The 22,295-nt window shown below is 57.3% G+C and overlaps 1 protein-coding gene across 1 annotated transcript in view; it reads right to left on the reverse strand.

Moving 5' to 3' along the window:
* ANO1 (anoctamin 1) overlaps positions 1-22,295 on the reverse strand; it is a 158,701-nt gene that overhangs the window by 1,203 nt on the left and 135,203 nt on the right. Inside the window, 9 exon segments of the mRNA XM_056801174.1 lie at positions 1-1,108; positions 5,056-5,161; positions 8,673-8,761; positions 8,763-8,858; positions 10,915-10,967; positions 15,636-15,788; positions 20,435-20,571; positions 20,814-20,914; positions 21,763-21,820. The exon segment at positions 1-1,108 is cut by the window's left edge and continues 1,203 nt beyond it. Of these exon segments, the coding sequence (XP_056657152.1) occupies positions 845-1,108; positions 5,056-5,161; positions 8,673-8,761; positions 8,763-8,858; positions 10,915-10,967; positions 15,636-15,788; positions 20,435-20,571; positions 20,814-20,914; positions 21,763-21,820 (1,057 nt within the window). The 3' untranslated portion in view covers positions 1-844.

The following is a 22,295-nucleotide window of genomic DNA, read 5'->3' on the forward strand; positions in this document are numbered from 1 at the left end:
ACGGTGTTGGGTCGAAATGGATTCCCGTCCTCTGCTCTGGGAGCTTCTTTTGGAAAGTCGCCTCTAAACTCAGCTTGTGGTCCGGCGGCCCCTCTGCTGCGAGGAGCTCAGGCCCACCGTCTAGGACAACCACTTTGTCTACGCATTAAGGCATCAGAAAGGTTAAAAAGGTTTTTTCTTCTGGAGACTCGCACATCTTGCAGCAGAAAGGAGACCAGAGTCTGCAGGAAACTGTTGCTAGGAAATGCCTACACTGACCCCAAGGGCGGCATCATCCCTTTTTCTGATTGAGAGAGACAGAGAGAGGGAGGGAGGGAGGGAGGGAAGAAGGGAAGGAGAGAGAAAGAGAGAGAGAGAGAGAGAGAGACAGAGAGAGAGAGAGACAGAGAGAGACACAGAGAGAGAGAGAGAGAGAGAGAGAGAGAGAGAGAGGGAGAGAGAGAGGCAGAGACAGAGACAGAGACAGAGACAGAGAGGGAGACAGAGAGAGAGGGAGGGAGACAGAGGGAGACAGAGAGAGAGTGAGCAAGTGAGTGAGAGAGAGAGAGAGAGACAGAGAGGGAGACAGAGAGAGACGGAGGGGGAGAGAGGGAAGGAGGGAGGAACAGAGAGAGAGAGAGTGTTCCCTGCATTACAGTTTGTGCAAAAAGAAGAGGGGGGGGTCCCATCAGGACGTGGTCCTCCATTTCTACAAGAGAATTTCTCCCAGTACCGGCAGCACCAGGCTTCAGCCCTCTGTGGACCCGGTGCCAGGCTGTCCTCAAATGAGAGCCTGGGTCCCAGGCAGAGTGGCTCTCCCCGGCATGCCCGAGGGAGGGCTCCGGAAGCCCGGCGTTTCCTCCTGCTAGATGGCGACGTGGTAGGAGCGCCCGGAGGCCGTGGTGCCTCGCTGGGTCCTGGCGAAGGGGGGGCTGTGGTTGTTGCAGCCGTCGCCGCTCTGCAGGCTCTCTTTCTCCTTCAGGGTCTCCAGCATGTGCTGCTTGCCCTGCTCCTCCTTCATGAAGAGGTCCACCAGGAGCACCTTCTCCTTGTGGATCTGCTGGCTGATGTCTTTGGGAATGTCCGGGATGATCCAGTCGACGAAGTCGCTCATGAACATGACCAGGTTCTGGGGAAGAGAGAGAGGAAGGGTGGGAGGAGCATCAGCACTTTGGGCTGTGGCTGCGCCCCCCAAGGAGGAAGGATGGGAAGGGAACCAGCCTGGGCAGAATTCACGCTCATGTCTGTGTGGCGTCCATCCTGAAGCAAATCATAGGGCGAGTGAAGAAAAGAGCAGCTCGGCGGCTCTGGATCGAGAACCAGGCCCGGAGACCGGAAGTGTCCTGGGTTCGAGGGTGACCCTCTCAGACACCTCCCAGCTGGGTGACCCTGGCCAAGTCCCTTCACCCCTGGCCTGGCCCTGACCACTCTTCTGCCTTGGAACCGATGCCCGGCATTGATTCTGAGGCAGCAGGGGAGGGTTCAAATAAGAAAAGGAAAGAAAAGAGCCACACCGGAAGCACCAGGGTCTGGAGGGTGGCTCGACACGCATCATTCTCTGCCTGTTACCGGGAGAATGGCTCGTCTCTCTGCAGGGGCCGGGGAGGGAGGGAGGCCTGGGGCAGAGCCGGCCCAGACGCTCCTCGCTTGCCGGGTCACCCTTAGGCTCAGGCCCCGGCTGGGCTCCTGGGGAGCCCCTCAACCCCAGCCCTGGGAGCCACTGAAGGAGGCGGATAAGTGAGCAGAAAGTCACCCCCAGGAGGCTTTCCCAAGAGAAACGGCTCCTGCTTGTTTGCGCCGCTCAACATGTGACTCAGGAATTCCCCAGCAGGCTTCCCCTGGGAGGAGGGGGAGGGGGTCGCAGCCGCGGATCCGACGCTGACCACCTCCGCACCCGGGGCCCCTCTTTGAGGCTCCTCTCGGGGGGTTCCGGAGCCCCTTTGGGCCACGGAGGAGGCGCATTCTGGATCTGGACGGGGGAAGGGAGCTGGTGGAGCGCGCGGCGTCCTGTGGGGAGGCCTCTGGGGCTCTGTCCTGGGTGCTGCAGGGAGAAGCCTGAAATGCCCTGGGGCCCCGAGTGAACCCCACATGGAGCCTCCAGTAGAAGTCGGAGGCTGAGGAAGTCCAGCCGAGGCATCCGGCACCCATGGGCACAAGGAGCCCCTCTGCTGACTCTTGTGACCCCCAGCTTCCACGCAGACATTCAGAACGTCACAGCGGGAGTTTGGGGCTGGACGCTGGTCCAGAGGTCAGCGCGGGGGCCCAGCTCTGGGCCTCAACACGCTGATGGGGCAGGAAAAGAAAAGGATCTGGCCTGGGCTTGGGTCCTGCTTTCTTCCAGCTTACTAAGCAAAGAGACGAGCAGCTGGTCCGTCCGCCTCCCAACGTCCTGCTGGAGAGAGACGGCATCCAGGCTGCAGCACCACAAAGGTGAGCCTTTGCTCTGTTGTCTTCAGTTTTCTCCTGGGACGCTATGGCGAGAGGCTGAGACGCGGAGGAGATGGAGCCCCGTCCCCACGGGTCTCCGCTGTGAACTTTCAATCACTCCACCCTACTTAGATCTTACTTTATGGGGAAGATAAAGTTGTAATCTCCTGATTGAACAATGAAGGTACTTAGTTCTCACCTTATAGTGAAGCTAGAACTTTAAGCTAAGCCTATTTTTAGATCTCAATACAAAAAGGTGTTAAGTACCTATAAAGGGTAAATTAATTACTAAAAGGTTAAGTAACTCACAAAAGGTGAACTTAACAAAGAAGTGTGAAGTAACTCTAAAGATATAATCTAATCAAAGAAGATGAGAACTAAAGAATGGGCAGTCCTGGAGAAAAGCCTCTGATGTGATTGGTAGACGTGAAAATTGAGGAGGGGACACAAGAGTAAAAGGTCTATATATTTCGCCTCACTTCTTCTCTCCGGTACCTTTTGGCGGAGGAGAGTTGGCTGGTGGCAACGTGCCGGGCCTTTTGACATCTTGGCGTGGCTACAGCTATTGTCTGGTTTGGTGGTGAGTTTCTGGCTGACTTTTCCCTCCTTTACTTTCCAAACTTATCCTCTTAGAAGCCTCTAATCTCCTTCAGAGACTTAGCGGTGGAGATCTTGAACTCCTCCTGGCACAGGTCAGGCAGAGAACTCCTATATCCTCTTCTCTCTTTCTCCTTAAATCCTTCCCTCTATATTAATTTAAATTACCATAAATTTCCAGACTGACTTGGGTATTTTATTTGGGATTTTCCCCTGGCGACGAATTAATTTAGATTTTAAGTCACAACCCTAAAATTATCTTTACACCACCCTGGTTATCTCTTTTGAGAGCCTCACTCTTTGCTGGTATTTCATCAAAACTCCTCGAACCCTTGGCTCTGAGGATTCTTTCTCTGTCCCCTTTGCCCAGGCTATTTAACTGCCAGCATCTCCTGTCATTTGTACCCTCCTTCCTTGGGGGAGCTCACTGGCTGATGTCGTTTCAACTGCCACCTGGGCACAGATAATGCTGGAATCTGTCAATCCCTGACCTCTTTCCATTCTGGAATAAATGAAAGGAAAAGCAGTGGTTTGGGGCTTACTATGTACCAAGCAAGCAGTGGGCTAAGCTCTAGGGATATGAATCCAAAAGGGAGAAAATTCCTGACCTCAAAGAGCTGTGTGTGTGTGTGTGTGTGTGTGTGTGTGTGTGTGTGTGTGTGTGTCTGTCTGTCTGTCTGTCTCTCCGCCTATCTTCTGTCTTAGAATCTAGTATCTATGGAGTATCCGTCCAAGCAGAAGAATGGTAAGAGCCAGCAACTGGGGTCCAGCGCCTTCACCAGGGTCACGAGGAAGCGTGGGAAGCTACATTCGAACCCAGGCCTTCCCATCTTGAGGCCTGGATCTCCATCCAGCTGCCCCAGAGCTTTCTTCTTTCTCTCTCTTAGACCTTTACCTTCCATCTCAGAATCCACACTTATTACTGGTTCTCAGGCAGTAAGGGTTGGAGTCCTGGGGTGAAGGGACTTGCCCAGGGTCACACAACTGGGAAGTGTGATGTCAGATTTGAACCCAGGCCTGGCTCTCTGTCCTCTGAGACACCTCACTGCCCCAGACGTTCCATTGCGATGGGGGACACACCACATTCATGGACTCTCAAGAAGGCTCCAGGACGTGGGGCTGGATGGCGGCTCTTTGTGTGTCCCTGGATGCCCCCCATCCTGGCAGACCCCTGTGGTCCGTCCGTCCTAGTTCCTTCCTTCTCCATGATCTCCTTCTACAACCTTGTTCCCCCATTCTGTGCCCTCCCCTTTGGCCTCGCTCTCCGAGCTGACTGTCCTGACTCTACAGCCAGCGCTTGCCTGCAGTCCTCCATTGGCGCGGCAGCACCCCGTTCTGTCTGGATGCGGGTGGCAGCCTCCCAGGGGTGCACGGTGAGAACTGGCTGCATTGTGGGTGCCCCCCTCCCCAATGAGCGGCCCTGGGGCCAAGGACGGAGCGGGGAGCAGCGGGGAGCAGCAGGCATTTTTAGAGAAGAGGCGAGCCCAGGCTCGGCGATCTTGTCGGAGATGCCTCGGGCACGCCGTGGCGAGGACCAGCTCCCGCCACCTCCCGAGGACCGCGCCACACGTGCGCTTTCCTCAGGCTTCTCATGGGTAAAATGCTGCGAGGACCATGTGAGACCCTAGAAGATGCTCTTCAGGCTGCATTGGCGTCGGCGTTGCCGCCAGCGTCGTTGGGCCGACCAGGGACGAGGAAGCCCACAGAGGGGAAGGCTCGGACGTCAGGGGTGTGGATGGCGGCCGCCACGTGGAAACAGATGGGAGCTGCCCTCATCAGGAGCCCCTGGGACAAGCATGCTGGCTCCGGGAGGGAGGCCAGGAAGAGTCAGACGTGGGTCCGACCTCAGAAAAACCTCCCCCCAAACGAGGCTTGTCCTAAAGTGGAACTGACTGCCACAAGAGGGGGTGAGCTCCCCGTCACCGAAGGCCTTCAAGCCAAGCCAAGGGAGTCCCGTTCAGGGGTGGAGGATGGGACTGACCCTTCCCTACGACGCTTCGATGCCGCGGTCCGGGCAACGTCTGACCCTTTAGAGCTCAGAGCCCAGCTTACCTGGAAGACGATCACGAAGGCGAGCCGGGCGGCCAGGACGGCCCAGAAGTCCTTGGAGATCTCGTACTTGTTCTCTGACCACGGAGGCTCTCGGTAGTCTTTATACCTGAAGGCACAAGCATGGAAGCCAGTCAGGCTCTCGACAGGATCTCGGGTTGCCTGCTGTGTTCATTCCTTGATTGGGCATTTATTAAGCACCGACGGCGTGCTGGGCCACCCTCTAATTGCAAGAGAGGCCGGCTGGCCACGGGAGACTCTCCCACTGAGGAAGTGATCTGGGGTGGCTTCTTGGCAGATAGTGGCGTGCTTTGCCATTGCCATCTCCAGCCCATTTTACAGATGAAAGGGTTGAGGGACTCGGGCTCCAATGGGCTTGCCGACAGGCTGAGCCCCGGAGGAGGTGCTGGGGCCTAGCCTGGCTCAGCAGAATGGCATTAGAGGCTGCCCGTGGGCTCCGCTCTGGGCTCCCACTAGTCACCCCGCATTGATTAAGTGCCAGTGATGGCCAGGGCTGCTTTCATGAAGAAAAAAGGCATGGGGAGAGGGGGGACAAATGGGGAGAGGGAGGAGGCCACGTCTTTGCCCTGCATCTTACAGATGGGGAAACTGAGGTCAAGGCTGGCCTGTGGACTGTCTAAGAGCCAGAAACTCGATTCAGGCCTCTTTCGACGGCTCCTGCCTCAGTTTCCCAGAGTCAGGCTCATGGAAGGGCTGCGTCTGCAAAGCTGGGTTCCAAGTAGGGCAGGTTCCAAGGAGGAGGCGAGTTCTTTCCTGGGAGTTCCCTCGGGAAAGGAAGGGAAGGGCCACCGGAACCAGCCCATCTGGTTGGGCGAAGGCAAAGAGCTCATGCTTGGGCCACCAGGTACACGCTCTCTTCCTGCCCGGGGAATCCCACAGCAGACCTGGGAACATGCCGCCGGGGGCTGGCACAGATGGTGTCGATCAGGCGGCAGAGTCGACGGGCCTGATTTCTACCCCAGTGTGCCGCCCTTGCCCGCTTCCCTGCCACTAGGTGGATTCCCCAGCCCCCTCCTTGATTCCAGGAAGCTTCGCAGAGGCTGATGCCCCGATGCCGCTGCCCCCTCCAGACCGCGGGGCCGTCCTCTCGGGAGCAGCCAAAGCGACCCGAGGCCAGCCTGGCACCGACCCGCGAGGAAGAGGCTGTCGTGGTCTGGGAAAGCAGGCGGCAGGCCACGAAGGTGTGGGCAGCCACGGGCTCTCCCAGCCTGCATCCCACGAGGCCCCGGAAGCCAGGCAGTCAACGAAAATAGGAGTTTTCATGGATTTCCTCCCCAAAAGGTCATGACCACCCTCAGCAGCCGTTTCCTCCATGCTCTGACAAGCGCTGCCGCCAGCACAAAGAGAAAGTACTCCTGGGGCCGCCTAGAGGGGCCTATGGGTGCTGGCCTGGCCCCTCAGGGAGGAGGGGGCTGAATGGGGTCTGGGCAGAGGCTGGCTGGGGTGGGGGCCCAGTGCTAACAGGGAGGGGCTCTCCATGGAGGCGGGAAGGCTTCCTGAGCCTCCAGGGTTCTAAGGATGCATTTCCTCCCTGGCTCTCACTGGGCACTGGAGGCATCTGTGTTGGGTTTAAGAAAAAAGTCCGTTGAACGAGAAGTGCAGCGGAGGGCTTGGGGGGGCCGAGCCCTGCTCATCCCATCACTCGGATCCCAGGCCGCCCCGCTGCTGGAGGCTGACTAGGATGGGCATTTCTCCTGACATCCAAACAGGGCCCCAGAGTGCTAATGGGGACGAAGCCCCTGAGGTTGATGGGGCTCTTTGACGGGAGGGGGGGCGTCTTGTTCTAGGTGGGATTGGGAAGGAGATGACCTGGTGCCGCCTCCTTCCTGGGGACCTTGGACAAGTCCTTGGCTTCTCTGGCTTCATTTTCCCCCACTTGAAAATGGGGCAAGCATGGACTGCAGGGACTCTGAGTCCTAAATCTAGGCTTCACTGACCCTCTCTTTCTTCTCTGGGATTCCAGGAAAAGTGCCCCAAAGTGCTTTTGAGAGGGGCACCTCTTCCTTGCCAGGATGGCATGATGGGTGAGCCCTGGCTTCTCTGGGATCCAGTAGAAGGAGCACTTCTGCGCCACTGAATTTGACTTCTTTCATATCTTTTTGGTCTGGACTTGTGACTTCACCCCTGGGAAGGGAGACTTGTGGGCTCAAACCCCTTCACCCCGTAGGGTGGCAACTCCTCTGTGCCCAAGGCTCCTACGCCATGGTCTGTCTTGCCCAGGGATAGCCAATAACACAGGCTGGGCTGCCCATCCCATCTCTCCACTTGGTCCTCCTGCGTGACACTTCCACTGGCTTTTATCTGGCCTGTTGGTAGAGGGAGAGCCCCTTCCCTGCCTCATCCACCCAACAGGCGAACCCCTGGATTCCAAGAGAAGAAGGCCACGTGTCCTCAGAGCAGGCCAGTAGGATGCGGAGGGAGACCAGGGCTGCCCCCTCATCCCCAGAGGCCTCAAGGACAGCAAGGATGGAGTTACTGAAGGGGAGAGGAGGGAGAGAGAGACTGCCTGACTCCGAGGCGGCTGGGCAAGGCCTTTCACAAGACTGTCAAAGGGTGACCCAATGCTCGTCCAGCAGGAACATGGGGAGAACTGAGCCAGAGGCCTTGGCTATTCTGAGGGTCCAGTGGCTTCAATTTCAGGAACATAATCGAGAGAGACAGACAGACAGAGACAGAGAGAGGGAGAGAGAGACAGAGAGAGAGAAAGAGAGACAGAGAGACAGAGAGAGAGACAGAGAGACAGAGACAGAGAGACAGAGAGAGAGACAAAGACAGAGAGAGAGACAGAACAGAGAGAGAGAGAGAGAGAGGCGGAGAGGAGGGGAGGAGAACGAGAGAGAGAGAGAGGAAAGAGAGAGAAAGAGAGGAAAGAGAGAGACAAAAACAGACAGACAGAGAGACAGAGAGAGAAGGGGAGGAGAGGGAGAGAGAGAAAGAGAGAGAGAGAGAAAAGAGAGAGAGAGGAAAGAGAGAGAGAAAATGAGAGAGAGACAGAGAGACAGAGACAGAGACAGAGAGAGAGACAGAGAGACAGAGAGAGAGAAATGGAAGGAGTCTTAGCACCCCTGGGCCAATGCCTTCATCTTACAAATGGGAGATCTGAGGCCCAGAGAACTAAGGGGTTAAAAAAAAAAAGATGAAGATAATGTTGATGCAAGGAAAAGGTCATGTTCTGGATAACTGACTTTATCAGCTAACTGGTGTCTGGATCTCCAAGTCAGAACGCAAACATTTTTTACATGGGGAAGAAGTGGATCCTTCCAGGGAGGAAGCTGCCTCCTCCGATTTCAGTGCTCTGGGCCAGCCCCGTTTGCCCCCTGCTAGTTAACTGCTTGGCCATACTTTTTTCTGACGCTCTCTTGGCTGTGCCCCTCTATGGCCATTGCTGCCCACCTCCACCTGTCCAGCTGCTGCTGCCTTGCCCTAAGAGCTCTGCCTTCATCAGCTGGGATCCCAGGGGGAGGGAAACTGAAGACAGGAGGCTCCCGCCTGCCTGCCCACTCACCCTCCACTGCTCCCAACCCCATTAGCCCACAGTGCCCGTGGCATCCGACTCATGTTCCTCCTTTCACTTTCAAGGGGTGACTAGAAAGCTGTACCTGCAAATCTGCACCTCATAACCCAGGTCCTGGGGGTCGTTGGGAGCCGTCCCTGGCTGGAAGTCACTGACGTTGAAGGAGGAGAGCGTTGTGGTTCACAAAGCCATGCATGGTGCCATTGGAGCTGTACATATATAGGTACACGAGTCTCGGGATGAAGTCGGAGGTGAAGGAGATCACGAAGGCCTGAGAGGGGAATGCCACAGGAGTCAGAGGCCCTCCTGTTTCCCTTTCCCTCCCAATATGAGATCTCATTGTCTAACTCCACTCCCAAGCACTATTCTTTGCTTGAGGCCTCCTCTCTCCCTCCCTCCCTCCCTTCCTCCCTCCCTCCCTCCCTCCCTCCCTCCCTCCCTCCCCTCCCTCCCTCCCTCCCTCCCTCCCTTCCTTCCTTCCTTCCTTCCTTCCTTCCTTCCTTCCTTCCTTCCTTCCTCCCTCCCTCCCTCCCCTCCCTCCCTCCCTCCCTCCCTCCCTCCCTCCCTCCCTTCCTTCCTTCCTTCCTTCCTTCCTTCCTTCCTTCCTTCCTTCCTTCCTCCCTCCCTCCCTCCCTTCCTTCCTTCCTTCCTTCCTTCCTCCCCCACCAGAATGGTCCTGCCTCTCCATCAGAGCCCTGGTGAATTGGATAAGGCCAGTCCAACGGAGCTTTGCAGCCATGGTGGCCAGGGGCTTTGCTCTTGTGTTGGGGGACACTGGAGGCCTTCCAACGAGGCCCAGGGTCATGGGGAAGTGGTAGGTCCTGTGACTTGGGCTGCTCTGCAAACCTCACCCTGGCAAGAAGGGAGGTTGATCCTGTCTACATATCGGGTCCACCCTGGTCTGGAGGCAGAACCAGCCGCCACCTCCAGAACTGCCCTGAGGGGCCCAAAGGGAGGGAGCCGGGCCCGTCTATTCTAGGTAAAATGCCTCAGTGGATGTTGTCAGAACGATGGCTGGGGGCCTCCCTGGCCTCTGGGGACATCAGGCGCCTCTCACAGACTGTGACTGACCCATGGAGAGGCTTTGGCTACTGGAGAACCAGCCCCCGGCCTTCTTGGACAAAGGACAGGCCTCGAAGGCCATTTCCCAGCAGTCAGGCCTCCTCCTGGCCTGGGAATCAGTCAAGAAGGCTGAATGGGCAGTGGCTGCGAGGCCGGGTGGATTCGTGTTCAGGGCTCTGGGGCCGCCATCTTTTGATGACTTCAATGTAAGGAAAGTGCCCATAAACCTCCAGTGAGGCTGGGAGATAGGAGGCCACCAGCACTGTCTGGCAGGAGGGGAAGCAGGAGATCTAGCCTGGCAGGGAGCGAGGAGGGAAAGAAGGAAAAGGGCCACAACTGTGAAATCCCGAAGGAAGCCAGGCAAGCGGCCCAGGGGAGGTGGGACAAAGGGGGCTGCATGGGCTGGTAGCCAGGGGCAGGGAGGCCTGGGCAGATCCCGGCTTGTCAAAGGATGATCAGGGGCCTGGAAACCAAGTACAGCAGAGTCTGGGAAAGAGGAGGGGCACCCCAAAGGGCCAAGATCATGGAGGGACCCCCGCACGGCTCATCCCACTTCCTCGTTTTATAGTTGAGGAAAGGAAGGGCCAGAGAACAGAGAAGTCAAAAACATGCACGTCTGAGGGAGGATTTGAACTCTGCTCCGCTCATCCCAGGCCCATCGCTTTTCTTCCCTTTGTGCTGTGCCCTAGGAAACCTGGGGAAGGCCAGCAGCGTCATTCAGAGCAAGGAGGGCTCGGGGGGGCCTCAGCCGCTGCCTGACTAGCCTTGGGGACCTGGGCCAGATCCTTTCCTTCTCTGGAACAGGAAGGGATCGGACTGTCAGGCCTTGGAAATCAGTGGTGGTGAACTGCAGGGGCTTTGCCCGAGGGCTGTGGAAAAGCAAGGTCCACAGTGAGCCATGCTTCTCTTTAACCTAACCTCTCCCAGCCCTGGCAGTGTGGACACAGCCCGGTGCAGGGTTCTTTGGAGTCTGGAGGACCCGAGTTAGAATCCTGCCTGAGATGATTATTGGCTTTGTGACCCTGGGCAAGACATCTACGGAACGAAGGCCTCCAGGCCCCCCCCCCCCCCCCCCCCCCCCGGCTCTACATCGAGGTTCCTTGGAGGGGAAACAACATCCTCGGGCGGCTTAGGCGTCTGACGGCCCGGGAGCTCATCTCTCCCTGCAGGCAGTGAAAGCACGGGGCGAGGAGGGAAGGGTGCCTGGACTGTCCCCCCATTCCCAGGCCCTCCCTTCTCGGACAGGGGCCCCGGCAGGCACTCACGTTGATGATGACCGCCAGCTTCCCGATGCCCCGCAGAATATTGTACCAGATGCCTGAGGAGGAAACACAGCCCCGAGGAGGGGCGAGCAGTGAGTCTCGGCCACTTTCTCTGTCCAGAGCTGGTCAGTGGGCCCAGCCAGGGACGCGGCCCTTCGGAGGCCCCCGGGGAGAACCTGCCGGAATGCCCAGACATCCCTGCTAAGGAGCTTATCTTTGTTTGGAAGGAAGCGGCTGCTTCTGAAGGCCGCCGTTCCCTGTTAAGTGCTTTTGAATCTTTCCTTGTTTACTCTGATAATTGGCTCAGAGAAGTCTCCCACCAGAAGCCCCGTCCAGCTGGCCTCCGTTGAGGCCCGGAGCCAAGGGTCCGGGTTCCCCAGGAGCGCTCGCATGCCCCATGGGCCGCTCTGCCTGGGGAGCCACTTGGCACCAGGAGCACCGAGCGGCGGGGCAGGGCGGGCGGCCACGGGGGAAGCTGGCCAGGAAGGAGCGCCGACGGAATTCCGGGCGCCCCCGCCTGCCAGGGGCAGAGAGGGCTTCCCGGGAGCACGGCTGGCCTGCCTGGGTGAACCACTCCCACTCCTGCCACCGAATGTGTAAACACGGGAGGAATGATTCAGGCTGGGAGTAAACACGGCACTTATTCATGGGCTCCTTCCCAGCTGCTCAGGCTCCCAGGACCAGGGTAGGATGGAGAGGCTGGACTTGGGAGCATCTGAGGAGGAGGCGGCGCTGAGCGAGCTGCTTCTTCTGAGGAAGCCAAGAGAGATGCCCTCCCCACTCCTCTGGGTCTCCGTGGGCGCCTCGCTCGGAGCTGCCCTCCCCAGCTCCGTCATCCCTGTCTGAGCCGCTCAGGTTTTCCCGTGCTAAAAGTGACCGGGTCACTCCCCTGCTCCATAGGTTGCCGTGGCTCCCTACGGCCTCCTGGGTACGGGACCTTTCCCCAGCCGGCTCTTGCAACCTTGTTTAGGAGTTGCACCTGCAACAGCTGAGTCCCCCTGGCCGGCCACTTGTGTCTGTGTGTCCATCTGTCCGGGGGGCTCTCCTTCCCTTCCTGCACCTCTTACAACGCCTCGGTTTCTTCCAGCCTCAGCTTAAGCTCTCCCCGTCCCCCCCAGACTGCGCCTGTGCGCCCCTCCCCAGCGTGCCCGAGCTCAGCGCCCAGACAGCTGTCTGAGGGCAGAGACTCATTTTCCTTTTCCCGTTGCAGCCGGGGGCCTCGCTGGGCACCCTGCACACAGTGGGCACCGACAGACCCCTCCATCCTTTATGGCCTGGGCTCAGCTCGGAGCAGAAGCGAAAGGGGATGTGGAGTGGCCGCTTGGGCTGGAGATCAGGGAAAGCTCCCTGGCAGTGGCTTCTGGTTCCACTGCGGGCCGGGCTCGATGCCTGGGGACCCCTCCGGACTCCGGGATGACCCGGCTGGGATCACTTGGGGGCTCTGCCTGTAGGAGGCGCCTCAGGGATGCTCTCTGCCCTTTCTATGCCTCTGGGGTGCTCATCGCTGCCAGGTGGCGCTGTCTGAGGGCCCAACGCAGACACGTGGCTCATCCCTGAAGGACTAGCCCAGCTCTGGGTTGGATGGGGAGCACAGGGTGGGAAGCCAAAGGAGGGAGAGGCCGGGGGACTGCAGTCCCTGGGGGAGAGGGTCCGTGGCGAGTGGGGGAGAGCAGGACAAGTGGAGAGGAAGTAATGGTAGAAGCAGAGATGTGGAGGGAGGAACCGGCCCAACGGGGACAGAAGGACTCTCAGGAAGTAGCTCTGAGGGGTCCTTCCGTTCCTGCTTGGATACCTCCAGGGATGAGAAGCTCTCTACCTCCTAGGGAGTTCATTCATTCTTCTTTGGGTCAGCTCTCTTTACTTAAAAGGTTTGCTTGACCTCATGTCCAAATCTGCCTCACAGCTTGCACTCGCTGCTCTGGGATCTGCCCCCTGGGTCACAGGGATCAAAAGCTAATCCTTCCATTAGATGCATGTTGAAACCCGCTATGACCTCGGGCAGGTCCTTGGTCTTATTCTCTGGGCTGCCTCCATTTCCCCTGTGGTAAATGCTTGATCCGCACCGTAAAGCTGGGAGCTCTCTCTCCATTTTACAGATGAGGAAACCGAGGCTGAATGGGGTGAGATGACTTGGCCAGGGCCACACAGCTCATAAGCATCTGAAGCAGGATTCTGACTTGTCTTGTTTCCCAGTCCAGCACTCTATCGAAGGTACTGCCAGGAGGCCACAGGCCAAATGGGACGGCTCCCGAATTATGGGGAGGAGCTCCTTTGGGCGGCACCTTTGGGTTTCCCCTGGGAACATCTCGGGAGGAGCCCCCGCCGGCAGCCCTGGGCCCCAGCTTTGACAGAGAGCTGGGGATCGATCCAGCTGCCCCCTGAGGTTGCTCCATCTCAGGTGCTTCCAGCCCAATCCAAGCCATCAGGGCAGGCAAGTCGAGTGTCCCAGAGCCCCTCCTGCTGCGTTTAGGGTGATGCCCCATGGCCCACAGGGGCATGGCCTTTGGCATCTTCTCCCACGGCTGCCCCGGCGGGGACCAGTGTGGACAGTGGGGAAATGGCGGCCTCTCTGGTGCCCAGGATGGCTGCTCGAGGACTGACCAAGGGTCCTGGGCAGAGGGAATGCAGAGGGCTCTCTTCTCAGGGAGGGGACGATCACAGAGTCCATAAAGGAGCCGAAGGAAGAAGAGGGGCACCAGGGAGTTGGGAGAGGGACAGCTGAGCCCCGGGAGTCAGCCAAGCGAGGAAGCGGTCACGTGGAGGAGCCTAGACCGAGGGCTGGCCGGAAGGGCGCTCTGGGCTCCAGGGTGCCAACCCCTCCTCTCACTTGGCAGGCAAAGAAATGGCCACGTGGGCACATGAAGCCACCTGGGCAAGGGCCCTGCAGTGCAGAGGGATGGAGGTAGGATGGGATGCAGCTTTCCTGGTGGCTTAGTTGGGGATGGCAGGAATCTTTGCTGGGGTCGTGGCGGGGAAGAACGGCGTGTTGGGGGTGTCTTTTGACCCCCAAAAGAGGATAAAAGAAAGCACAACCAGAAATGAGCCCGAAGAACCATCTGCCCCAGAGACAGAGGGTTAACGGGGAGGGAAGGAGGTGCTCTCTGCCTGCAGAGCAGGGCACAACGGGTACAAGTTGGAGGAGGGCAGACTTGGGTGCAGCTCCAGAGAGCCTCTCCCAGTGGGTGCCGCTGCCTCTCCTCTTTTTCCCAGTCACATTCCCTCTTGCCCAGTGTCCTTGGCCCTCAGGAGGAAGGCAGCTCAAGGTGGGCAGGGTGGGCTGTTATTCTTTGTGCCGCCTCAGTGTATGTACACAAAAGGAGCGGAAAAGGAAATCTGTTGAACGGAACCCCTGGACCTCAGCTCCTGGGAGAGCTTGGAGGAAGGGGACGGGGCTGACCCAGAGCAGCGAGGGGACAGAGGCCGGATGGTGGGAGCTGAAGACGGGGCAGGACTGGCAGCTGGTCCGACCTATGCAGTAAACTCGGGGCAGAGGGGTCAAAGAGCACCCTGGGGCTGGGCAGTCGAGTCCTAGGCAGCCTCAGAAGGATGCTGACCCCCAAAGGAGCAGGGCAGGCTGTGCACAGAGGGGTGGCTCTAGGGGAAAGACAATCACTTCTGATTTGGCCACAGTGTGTTTGAGGGGCTCGTGGGACATCCAGCGGGTGACACGGGGCTCAGCAGGGAGATCAGAGAATCATCTACAGAGAGATGCAAGGTGAGGCCCGAGAGCAGAGGAGATCCCCAAGGGGCCCGGTGCGGAGGAGAGAAGGGGGCGTCCAGGACAGAGCCGTAGGGGTAGGGAGCGCCTTGGGAGGCAGGGAAGCCCGAGGAATGCGTCTGAAGCTTGAGAAGCCCGGGTCTGTCTCAGAGGCGATCAAGGCCACCCTGGCATCCTGTCTTTGCTGGCAGATCTTCCGTGACCCTCCTGAGGCTGCCCATTCCGAGTGGGGCTCATTCGGCTAGGGAGAATGTTGTTCTTTCTCTTTAGTCTAATTCTGCCTCTCATCCGTGTCCGCCTTGCTCCAGCTGCCCTTTGGGGGCCAATCTCGCTTCTCTCCATCACTAGGAGGCATTTTCAGCTTCCTTCCCGCCCCATCTTCTAGACCTTCTCCAGGTAAAGCACCCGAGGTGTTTCCCCAGCTCCTCAGAAGACATGGGGCATTAGTGGGGTGCCCGCTCCCTGCTCCTTTGCTTCCTCTGGAGAGATGGGAGCTGAGATGCCAACACGCACATTGACTGCCTCAAAGCCGCCCTCTCCTCTCCCAGTCCACGGGCCCTTCATTGACATGGAGAAATGGACAGTAGAGAAATGCCCTCTGCCAAGGCTGGCCTACACTCATGCTCTCGGATGCTCGGGTGCGCTGAGATGTTAAGGGAGTTGCTCAGGGTGGCCTGGCCTGTGCCCTTTGGGGCAGGCCTCACCCTCAGGTCTTGCTGAGCTTGGGGCTGCTCCATCTCCCTCAGCCCTCCCTCTGGAGCACTGGGGGCCTTGGCGCTGCCAGAGGGGTCTCAGAATCCCCCAGGAAGTGGCACAGATCATCCCCAGAGATCCTGAGAGAAACAGCACCTCCTGGGAAGGGGCTGGGTCAGGGGGGCAAAGAGAGCAGCCCCGAGGGCTGCTGCCACCCCCACTCTCTGAGCCAGTGGGCCAAGGGGGACATGAGAGCCTGCCACGGGTGAGTCCAAGGAACGATGCAGCCTCCTTCTTTGCCCGCCCTCCTTACCTATATCCTTTGCCCTGACGGCCACGGGTCTCCGGAGCTCGGTGACAAACTTCTTGGCATCCAGGCGGATTTCTATGATGTTGTTCAGCAGAGCAAATAGAGGCGCCAGCGGGAAGGAGGCGACGAACAGGGTGACAAATCCAAACTGGATAACTGAAAGAAAGACAAGCACATGTATGTGTGCACACATGTGTCCCAAGGGGCCCTGCTCCAGATGGGGGAGGGGGCTCAGGCCTCTTGGCCAAAAGGCATCTATCTCCCAGCCAAACTCACTTTCTCTCAAGTCCTCCTCTGAACCCACACTGTAGTGCACCCGAGTTCTCAAGGGACGGAGCCTCTGAAGAGGCAGGTCTGCGGGCTCAGAGAGGCCTCATATGAGCTGCCTCCCTTCTGAGGCCCTCAAATGGCTGTTTGGGAGCTCAACCCAGGCCTGTCCTGGAGGAGGAAGTCTTCAGCCATGATAGTGTTCAATACTGACAAGACCTGTCAGGTTAGGAATGGCTAAGAAGTCACACACGGTTGGTGTTGGGAGAGCCCACTCACAATGTTGCTGAGGCACAGGGCTGTGGCCAGAGTTGGCTGTGCCCCTCAGACAAGTCCCTGGACCCCTCTGGAGGAAGGGAGGGAGGGAGGAAAGAAGAGAGGGAGGAAGGAAGGAGGGAAGGAAGGAGGGGAGGAAGGAAGGAAGGAAGGAAGGAAGGAGGGAAGGAAGGAGGGGAGGAAGGAAGGAGGGAATGAAGGAGGGAATGAAGGAGGGGAGGGAGGAAGGAAGGAAGGAAGGAAGGAAGGAAGGAAAGAAGAGAGGGAGGGAGGGAAGGAGGGAATGAAGGAGGGGAGGGAGGGAGGAAGGAGGGGAGGAAGGAAGGAGGGAGGGAAATAAGGAAGGAAGGAAGGAGAGAAGGAAGGGGAGGAATGAAGGAAGGAGGGAAGAAAGGAAGGAAGGAAGGAAGGAGGGAGGGAAGGAGAGGAGGAAGGAAGGAAGGAGGGAAGAAAGAAGGAGAGGGAGGGAGGGAGGGAAGGAGGGAACAAAGGAGGGGAGGAAGGAAGGAAGGAAGGAGGGAACAAAGGAGGGGAGGAAGGAAGGAAGGAAGGAGGGAAGGAAGGGAGGGAAGGAAGGGAGGGAGGAAGGAAGAAAGGAGGGGAGGAAGGAAGGAAGGAGGGAGGAAGAAAGAAGAGTTGGAATAGATGACATCTAAGACTCCCAGACTTGGATCCAACAGTATACAGAGCATGAATTTACCATGTGTATGAAGGAAGTTATTTAGGGGACCTTCATCATGAGGACAGAATCTAAGCTCTGGTGTCCCTTAGGGTCAGTGGGAAAGTCAGCAATTAAGGTGGGGGACAACAAGGCAGAGTGAATGTCTCCAGCTGGCCCTAGTGAAGGAGGAAGAGTCCACAGCTGGCCCTGGGCATGATTGATGTGTGAAAGTGAGTAGGCTGGGGAAGGTTTGAAAGCCCAGGTGGAAGGCACTGCAGGCTCTCTGGACTTCTGCAATAGAGATATGACAGCTTGTTGCTGCTGCTGCTGCTGCAATAAGAATATATAGGCCAAGGGACATGAATAATCAATTTTCAGAGAAAGAAATCAAAACTATTAATAAGCACATGAAAAAGTGCTCTACATCTCTTATAATCAGAGAGATGCAAATCAAAACAACTCTGAGGTATCACCTCACACCTAGCAGATTAGATAACATGACAGCAACATAAAGTAATGAATGCTGGAGGGGATGTGGCAAAGTAGGAACACTAATGCATTGCTGGTGGAGTTGTGAATTGATCCAACCATTCTGGAGGGCAATTTGGAACTATGCCCAAAGGGCGACAAAAGACTGTCTGCCCTTTGATCCTGCCACAGCACTGCTGGGTTTGTACCCCAAAGAGATAACAAGGAAAAAGACTTGTATAAAAATATTTATAGCCATGCTGTTTGTGGTGACAAAAATATTGGAAAGTGAGGGGGATGTCCCTCAATTGAGGAATAGCTGAACAAATTGTGGTATCTGATGGAGATGGAACATTGTTGTGCTGAAAGGAATAACAAACTGGAGGGATTCCATGTGAACTGGAACGACCTCCAGAAATTGATACAGAGTGAAAGGAGCAGAATCAGGAGAACATTGTACACAGAGACTGATACATTGTGGCACAATTGAATGTAACGGACTTTGTTACTAGCATTAATGCAATGACCTAGGACAATCCTGAGGGACTTAAGAGAAAGAATGTATCCACATCCAGAGAAAGAACTGTGGGAGCAGAAATGCAGAAGAAAAACATGATTGATCACATGAGTCGATGGGGTAATGGTTGGGGATGTAGATTATAAACAATCACTCTAGTGCAATTATCAATAATATGGAAATAGGTCTTGATCAATGTCACATGTAAAACCCAGTGGAATTGCATGTTGGCTATGGGAGGGGGAGAGGGGGAAGGGAGGGAAAGAACATGAATCGTGTAACCATGGAAAAATATTCTAAATTAATTAATTAAATATTTTTAATAAAAAAAAAAGAATATATAGGCCAGGGGCAGCTGGGTGGCTCAATCGATAGAGCACCAGGACTGGAGTTAGGAGGTCCTGGGTTCTAATCTGACCTCAGACACTTCCTCACTGGGTGACCCTGGGCAAGTCACTTGACCCCCACAGTGAACAGCCCTTACTGCTCTTCTGCCTTGGAACCAACAGACAGTATTGGTAAGGGTTTACTGTATACACACACACACACATATGAGCCTCAGCCAACAAATGGCAACTGAATCCTCTTCAGGTTAATCTTTCTGAAAGGGAGCTGTGTCTCCACCTCAGATCTCATTTGATGAAGAAAAGGCTTTAAACCCTGGCCAGGCCCTCTCCTTGCTAGCACATGGTGGCCACTTTGGGCTTTCCTGGTCAGTGGGATCCTGGGGGGAGTTGAGGCCTTCCCTGGGTCTGGCTGGTTTCTAGCTGCCTCCTCTCTAAGCGGGGCTCAGGACGGGCTCCCTCCTTCCCGTGGCCTGCCAGGCTGGCCCCTCTTGAGCTGGCTGGGTGCCCCAGGCTAGTGAACACATTGGAGTTGGGGGGAGGAGGAGGGAGCGCTCCTCTCCCATCACCCTACTTCCACCCGCAGGAATTGCATCACTATCATGGGCCTGGTGCTTTGGCCCTGAGCCCAGGCTCCTATCCCAGAGTGGATCTGTTTCCCCAGGTTGCTGAGGCTTGGTCCAGGTGGGCCCCTTGCCCAAAGTCAAAGAGTTGGTACCTGTGCAAGGAGGAATTGGAACCCAGGACTTCTTGACTCTTAGGTCAGTGCTTTACCCACTAGGCTACTCTGTCTCATCAGAAATATAGGGAGGGCCTATTGGTGGCTCCTCCCCAGGGGTGACAGGGAAAAACGGGCTTGGACAGCTCGGAGCTTCAGATGAGGAGGCTGGCACGAATCCTGGCCTGCCCCAGCGACGGCTGCCCGTCTTGCTGGGAAGGAAGATGAAGGCAGGGGCAGGAGGCTGTCGCATTTCCTTTTCCCTAAAGCATAGCTTTTGCTTTCTTTGCAGTCAGAAGCCCGAGTCCCATAAAATGCCCTTCATTTGGGGGAAAATAGGGGGGAGCAGCAGGAGAAGTCCCCATGGGGAGGGGGCAGACATCACCCCAACTCTGAGGAGACCCCACGGCTACTCACCCGCCCCCAACCCGGGACAAACAGAACCTCCTGTGGCTTCCGAAAAGCCTAATGAAAGCTTGTTACACAGCCAGGTGTGGCCGTGCCAAGGCCAGAGAGTGACTTGGGAGCGTCGTTTCTTTCCTCCTGCCCTCTGCTTGCCCCTTCCTGGAGGCCAGCTCCCGACTCCCCGGCCTCTTCACAGCCCCACTTATCTGCCTGTGGCAGGCTGGGAGCTCTTTGAAGGAAGACGCTGAACTCCTGCCTCCCTGGAATCCCCAGTGCCCTCCCCCCGTGCCCGGCACCCAGCACTTGTGCATGTACAAGAATATCCTGGAGGGTTTTCCTCCAGATTTCCCCTGGAATAGCCGGCATAAACCTCACTTGGGTCTTCAAAAACATCAGTTAGGGGCAGCTGGGTGGCTCTGTGGTTAGAGAGTCAGACCTGGAGCCTGGGTTCAACTCTAGCTTCAAACACTTTCTAGCTAGGTGACCCTGGGCAAGTCACTTAACCTTAACTGCCCAGCCCTGACCACTCTTCTGCCTCGGAACGGAAGGGAAGGGTTTAAAAAAGTCCGTTCTAAGAACTGAAGTTCTTCCCTATCAATTACAAGAGAATGGAGGGCGCCTGCCTGGCGCTCTCTGCCCGTTTTCTTTATTCTCGCTCAGTCCCAGGTGGAGAAAGAAGCAGCAGGGACAGGACTCATGCCCAGGGTTTGGGGTGGGCGCAGAGTTGGCACCTACGATCTTGGTCGTCAAGCAGACATCTCCCCGAGAGCCGTCATTCCATCTTGGCAGCCCCCCATCTGGCCTGGTCCTAACCCCTCGCTGCCTTAGGCAAAGCCCACAACGGGCACCCATGGCCAGCCTCCTGGTGGCAAGCCCCTACAAGCTTCACCTGGCTGGCCGGTGCCCTCGGACGACTGTCTGTCACACACACCAAGCCCAAGACTGAACGCCTGTTGGACGGCCATGCTGGGGCCTTCCAGAACAAGCGGGAGAAGAAAGCCAAGCCAAGCCTGCCCGGGAATTGGACAGGCGGTCCTGCCTGGCACGCTGGCACCCAGAGGGCTCTGTCCCTGGGGCCTTCCCGCCTCGAGGCCCTCCTCGCCTGCCGCCGGCTGCACACTCTGACCGCCTTTCCGGCGTACTCACTCATTTCCATGTACTCCGGAGTGAGGCCAGCGAAGGGCTCCAGGTTGTAATCCACCTCGTAGCGCTGCTTCTTCTTGGTGGACTCCTCGTGGTCGGCCGGCCGCTGTTTTAGGTAGCGGAAGAATTTTTTCATTTTTCTGGAAGGCAAAGAAGGAGGCGTGAGGGGGCATTTTGTTTCCCTCTTGCTCCCCAACCAACAGGAAACCTGGGAGGCAGAAAGGGTAGCTGCTGCAGAACTGGAGCCCAGGAGGAAAGTGACTTCCCCAAGGTCATACAGGTTCTGCCCACTGTCCCTGAGTGCAGCTGCCACCCCCCAGGAAAATGCCAGCTGTTCCTTGAGGCATGGTGGGTTAGTTGATGGCGGCGGAGGCTCACTTACGGGATGCCGATCTCAAACAGGTTGTTCTGAATCAGCTGCTTGCCCAACATGATGATGCTGAGTTGGATACACAGCTCCATCAGGCAGCCACCAGGTGCACACTGGGCATCATGGGAAGAGGAAGGAGGAAGGAAGGGAGGAAGGAAGGAAGGGAGGAAGGAAGGAAGGAAGGAAGGAAGGGAGGAAGGAAAGAAGGAAAGAAGGAAGGGAGGGAGGGAGGGAAGGAGGGAGGAAGGAAGGAAGGAAGGAAGGAAGGAAGGAAAGAAAGAAGGAAGGAAGGAAGGAAGAAAAGAAGGAAGGAAGGAAGGAAGGAAAGAAGGGAGGGAGGGAGGGAAGAAGGGAGGGAGGGAAGAAGGGAGGGAAGGGAGGAAGGAAGGAAGGAAGGAAGGAAGAAAAGAAGGAAGGAAGGAAGGAAGGAAGGAAGGAGAGTTCAGTCAGCCAAATTTACTGCTCCCTCTCCTCCCATCCCCAAGGGGAGCCCCTCACCAGAGCCTCCCTGCCATCCCCCAGCCGCCCCTGGGAACAGCCCACCCGGGAGAGCACTGGGTTCAGATCCTCCCACTGCACTTGGGGAGCCCAGAGAGGAAGGGGCTCTCCTGAGGATGCAGTGGGCTGCTAGCAGGGGGAAGGCTGCCACCCAACTGTCTGGTTCAACATGGACATCTAGGCTCCCCCACTGGTCCACATGGCCAGACTGGTCTCTGTGTGCTGATGTTTATCGATTGCTTTTTAAATCAAGGGAGACATCCTGGGTAGGGGCCGGATTCGATAAAGGTGGACCATGCAAGAGCCCGGCTCGACACACGTCTGGGGAACGGGAAAAGGGTCTGGAGGGGAGACGCCGCGCGAGCCCGCTTATCGAAGGCATGATGCCTGCTGCTGCTGCCTGCGGGCCGGCCTCCACGTCTTGGGGAGGGAAATGGGGCCCGAGTCGGGGAGCCCCAGTTACCTCTTCCATGCGGAAGGAGTGGAAGATGTAGACGTAGTCGCCCGGGCGTCCGACGAACCTAGAAGAAGGGGAGGATGAGCCTGGGGGAGAGCAGCCCACCTCTTCTGCCCTGCACCCAAAGGCCTGCAGTCTCCCCTGTGTGAAGTGGTCGGGCTGAGGGCTCGCTATCTCCACCCTCACGTCTGCCGCAGAATGCCACACCTGCTTCGGCTTTGCCAGCAGCCCCCAGACCCCGGCCTGCCTCCCTGTAAACACCCCTCCAAAGGGGAACAGAGTCAAGAAGAAAGAGATCGATCTTCCCGCCAGGAAGAGCAAGGAGGGAGGAGGGGGACAGAGGAGCCCCGGGGCTGCTGCTTGGGGGGGGGACAACACATCGGCCTCTCCACACAGAGCCTGGGCCAGCCTGGAAGCCATCTTGGACGACGTGGTGTGTGGTGGCACCCTGGGAGCTGGCAGGCTCTCCTACCCGAGGGAGACGCCCAGTGACGGTCAACAGAGCCTTGAGAACTGGGAGGCTTGTTGCTGAACATACA

This window comes from Monodelphis domestica, chromosome 6, assembly GCF_027887165.1.
Source record: "Monodelphis domestica isolate mMonDom1 chromosome 6, mMonDom1.pri, whole genome shotgun sequence".
Taxonomy (NCBI): Eukaryota; Metazoa; Chordata; class Mammalia; order Didelphimorphia; family Didelphidae; genus Monodelphis; species Monodelphis domestica.